General features: G+C 49.6%; 1 protein-coding gene across 1 annotated transcript; it reads right to left on the bottom strand.

Moving 5' to 3' along the window:
* Nucleotides 1-2848: 2848 nt before the first annotated feature.
* LOC119298384 (NAC domain-containing protein 22-like) lies at nt 2849-4254 on the bottom strand. Its single transcript, XM_037575810.1, has 2 exons — nt 4010-4254; nt 2849-3910 (listed from the first exon to the last, which is right to left on the bottom strand). Exons 1-2 carry the CDS (start codon nt 4191-4193, stop codon nt 3048-3050), a joined length of 1047 nt encoding a protein of 348 aa, XP_037431707.1. The 5' UTR covers nt 4194-4254; the 3' UTR covers nt 2849-3047.
* Nucleotides 4255-4995: the final 741 nt, after the last annotated feature.

Consider the following 4995-nt stretch of genomic DNA (forward strand, 5'->3'; position numbering starts at 1 on the left):
TCATAGACACCGCCATCGTCGTCCATGACCAAAGTCGGCGCGATTTTCACCAAAAGTCGCGTCCCCCCAACCTCGCAGCTGGTTGGAACCGAACGGAGCCTCGCCGTGGAGACGAGGGCCGCCGTCAGCACACCGATAGGGAGCCTCCAGCCACCCCTCATTGGTCCTCCTCACGCCACCGGCCGGCCAAGGCCGTACCGAGACGGATCTGGACAGGACGCCAGATCCACAGCCATTGGAGCCACCCATGCGCACGCAACCGCCACACCACCGACCATGAAGGCTCCCATCACCGTTGCGCAATAGGGGCGCCGCCCTGACTGCCACCCCGACCTCCCCGCATGAGACGCCACCTCCGCCTCACAAGGTCCGCCGCAGCGACCACCCGCCCTGGATCTGCGGTGCAGGGCCCCCCGCCATCACAGCCCTTGACGGCGGCAGTGGCAGATGGGGTTGGAGCAGCAGGGAGGGACTGGCGGCTAGGGATCTGGGCCCCTGGCACCGTCCGAGGCGAGGCGACGCGAGGGGCGGAGGAGGAGGGGGAGGTCGTGAGAGGAGGGAATCAGCCCGCAAGCAGGAGGGTGATGCAGCGAGCTCTCAGTGATGCTCTGATTACTTCACTGCCTTAACAGATGATGAATAGATCGTAAGTATTCTCGCAAGAAAGAAAAGAAAGCACCTCGGCAAAACCCCCCCCAGAAAATAGCAATTAACCAGGAATAAAGAAGAAGCAATCACGATGCCTGGTGCATCGAAATGTAATCAACTGAAAATACCGGGCGGCTGATAGCCTTGCCTCGGCGCACCTCTTTCATATATATAGCATAGATTTTACAAGTACAAGAAGTCCCAATCATGGAAACTATCGATGTGGAGGCAATCTGACTTGGACACCTAGCAGATAAGTACACCGCGCTGACGTTGTCGCAATATACAATAGTAGCACTCGAGATGGGCTTGTGAAGCTCCTGTAATAACTGACGAACCCAGCAGGACTCTGCAACAGCCGCATCAACTGCTCTGATACCATGTAATCAAGTGAAAATACCAGGCGGCTTGATAGCCTTGCCTCGGCGCACCTCTTTTATATATATAGCATAGAGACTTTACAAGTACAAGGAGTTCCAATCATGGAAACTATCGATGTGGAGGCAATCTGACTTGGACACCAAGTCGGCTAGGAGATGTTGCAGTATTGGTCTCTAACACGAATAACAATAACAAGCTTAGTTTCTTTTTTGATTTTTTTAAATGGAATAACAACCTAGCTTGACAACAGCTAAAATAGAAACAACATTAAGCCTAGCCTGACAAAAATATAACCCATCAAACCAGGAGCTCCTCTACATGGGCCGCAGACCACACAGTGCACTGAAACGCTCAAACCTTGTTTGGCAAGAAGAAAAGCCCATAGCATGTGACGCGCTGAAAAAAACCATAACCTGCCATGGGCCTCGGACAATGCTCCTGAGCCAACAACATGAATCTGTGACTAGAGTTTGATCCAACGACTGTGCTCGTGAATGAGACCAAATTATATCTCAACTAGCTAAGTTTTAGCAATCTCTCAAAACATGAAAAATGCCAACCAGGAAACATCATAAATCTCGTGGCGCACGCGTATGTCACGCTTACCGTCCGACGCCATGCACGGAATGTTGGCGTAAGAAAGTGGTGACACACCAGCTCTGAAACTCGTGCACTAGAACACAAAATGACGTGAACTCTATCCTATTCAAACACACCCGCCCACCATATTGGCTAGCGCCTCAAGCTTCCGCCCGGGAGACCTGGGATCTCTCCTCCTTTTTTGTACTAGGTGGCAAAAACTGGAAGTTTTTTAGGTACATGGCAAAGTTTCAAATAATGTACATGCCAAATTTACAATTTTTTGAACTTGTCACATGGAAAACTTAATTTTTTTTGTACACATGTCAAATTTTAGAAAAGCTTTCTCCTGATCCCATTGTAAATTCATAATTTTTTGTCTTTAAAGGCATGACAATTTTTGGTCTTTTTGTAATGCTCCCATGAAAAGCTTTTGGAAATCTTATCACTTATTGGTGGCAATTTTGGAAATGTTTTTATACTTTCTCACGTAGCAATTTTATTATTACGGGAATGGCAACTTTATTTTTTTTTATTTTTTAGAAATGGAGGCATACCCCGCCTCTGCATCATAATGATGCATGCTGCCGTCTTATTAAAAAATCTATAAAGTATCACAAAGTCATAAAAATATTACAGCTCGCAAGCGGAGCAAAGCAAAAGAATAAAAAGGAAAATACATGTTGACAATCACAACCGGTACGGCAATATGAAGGATAAGCTTTCTAGACTCCTATCTTGTTATGCTACCGCCATCCGAACCGATTGAATATAACCCGTGCTACCATCTTCAACTTTATTATTAAGAGCAGGAAAATTTTATTTTTAATAACATGGAAATTTTGTTATTAAGAGCATGTCAATTTTAATTTTAGCGACATGGCAAAAAAATCATGGCAATTTTCCTCTGTGTGGAAAATAAAAATATAAAGCATGGCAAATTCCTTGAACGTATTTTTTAAATTAATATGCAAATTTGCCAAGTATGATCTTCGCTGTCTGCATTTCGGACCACGGTATTGTTTTTGTTGGTTTCTTATTTTTGAGATTTACTATGGCCTATTTGCCATATAGGTATTTTTTTGGTAGGCTACCAATGCAATTCTAGTCTGTGTTTTGTTGTATATTTTGGCAATTTTTTAGCATGTGCTTTTTATAAACAGTTTTACAGAGGGAGTATTAAAGAAGATACCAGTCATTTCCAATTTGTGAAGTTTGGCAAACACAAGACAGTTTCCTATGTTAATTCGTTGCAATCTTAGTTGCAACTGTCATGTTAAACATCACCACCTTGCTAAAACGCACAAAAGTAACATTGGGTGAACGTCTAGGTTCGAAGTGCTATGCACAACCGAATTCACAGCTAATTACCATCAACTCTGCTTTGAGCTCGCCTCTGGAGATCGACCGTGAGCTCGTCACCAGCTCCAGTCCATCGATCAATAGTAGAGCAGATGGGCGTAGGGGGACAGGCAATGCTGGTCCTGCCACGGGCTGCGGAGCTGCGTCAGGAACGGGTCCTGGAGCCAGTCGAACACTCCATGGTTGGTCGCCGCCGGGAGCTGCAGGCTGGGTAGGTCCACCACACCCTGGCTCGCCGCCGGTAGCTGCAGAGTGCACATGTTCGACATCCCATGGTTCGCCGCCGGGAGCTCGAAGCCACAGGGTGGGTTCACGGCCGGGAGCTGCAGACTGAAGGGCGCGTTCGCCGCGTGCGGAAGCCACGACGTCGACTCCACGGCCACCGTGGCCAGGTCTGCTTCCTTCTTGGCTACCATGGGCGCGTCGTGGCTGCTGCTGTTGCCAGACAGCGCCACCGACGAGGAGGAGGAGGAGGGCATCAGGAAGTTGTCCCGGGCGTCGTCGGATGACGACAGGTAGAAATCGCCGGCTGCCGGGACCGGGCACGCTCTGGCCGCGCCACCGTTGCCGCGGGGCCTCTGCTTCATCTCCTCCATCTCAAAGGCTCTCTGCTCTAGCTCCTTGAGCGGCGTGGCCTTCCGGTACACCTTGCACAGCACCGTGTCCTCACTGGGCGGCGCCGCGCCGGTGTCAGGGAGGCGGTACTCGTTCATGACCCAGTCCGTCTTGGAGCCCCGGGGAGCGCGGCCCTGGTAGAAGACGAGCGTCTTCTTGAGCCCGATGACCCGCTTGGGGTCACCCGTGCTCCGGACGGCCCTGTCGGAGCCCGTCGCCTTCCAGAAACCCCGCTCCGTCGTCCGGTTCGGCCGCCCGCCGCTCCCCGCCTTCCGGTCACGCGGCACGAAGAAGTACCACTCCCTCTCCCCGATCTTTGCCATCCCTGCACATCCACACACACATCTCTGTCATCTCGCTGCTCATACAGGAGTACATCGATCGGTCGATCACTGTGACAATGTTTCTTGTGATGTGTACGTACCGGGAAGATCCCAGGGATCGTGGCGGTAAATGTTGAGGGTCCCGATGATGTCGAAGTGGAGCTTCTTGCCGAGGGCGACGCGGGAGAGGTAGAATCCCAGGAGCTCCTCCTCCGTGGGGTGGAAGCGGAAGCCGGGGAGGTCCTGATCGACCTCCATGGTCGACGCAGCCACTGCCATTGCCATTGCTCGCTGCTGCTCTGCTCGATCTACTTACAGCTTACTGGCTAGTGGCTTGTACTCGTCTTGCTAGTTGCTAAGTGGCTGGATGATGAAGGCGGCGGTGGTGGCCGGCGTCGGAGTGGTTTATATAGAACCTGAAAGTGATGCCAACTTACGCGTTTTCCTGCAGAAAAGGGGTCGCAGTTTCTTGGCATTGGAGAAAGCGACCGGTGCTCTAGCTCGGTACGCAAGATCGAATGGATTTGTGCCGGCTTTACTCACCACTAAATTAATCACTGCCTTGCTTAATTTAGATTTGGTGTTTGCAGACTCATGAAGTCACACAGATTGACTCCTTTCCTCATCCTTTTCCACATTCAGATTTCAGAGTCTCTTCTTGCCCATATACTGTATTTATCTTGTGCCACTCTCCATTTTGAAAACCTAAAGGCTAGGACTTTTAGCCAAAATAAATAAAATACTCGTAGGATAGCTTCTCGAAAGATTGCTACTACTCTCCATTTTTTAAAGCATTACATTGGTAGTGATTACTTCAGTGCACTTTCCGTGTTTATCTTGCATCTGCAGATATACTATTCAACAGCTTGATGCTAGTATATTGCGACAACATAATGTTAGGGTGTGTTTGGTGGTCTACAACCCCCCTAAACATGCGCAGTGGATGAAAGATAATCCTATCTTGTTGTCCACACGAGGCACTGGTCCACACGTGCACGAAACTTAAACCATCCTAGAGCCTTGCTCGGTTTTAACCGGTCGAATCTGCCGTTTCTGCAGACCCAGGCTACGGCAAGCACAACCGCGC

The sequence above is a fragment of the Triticum dicoccoides genome, chromosome 5A, assembly GCF_002162155.2.
Source record: "Triticum dicoccoides isolate Atlit2015 ecotype Zavitan chromosome 5A, WEW_v2.0, whole genome shotgun sequence".
NCBI lineage: Eukaryota > Viridiplantae > Streptophyta > Magnoliopsida > Poales > Poaceae > Triticum > Triticum dicoccoides.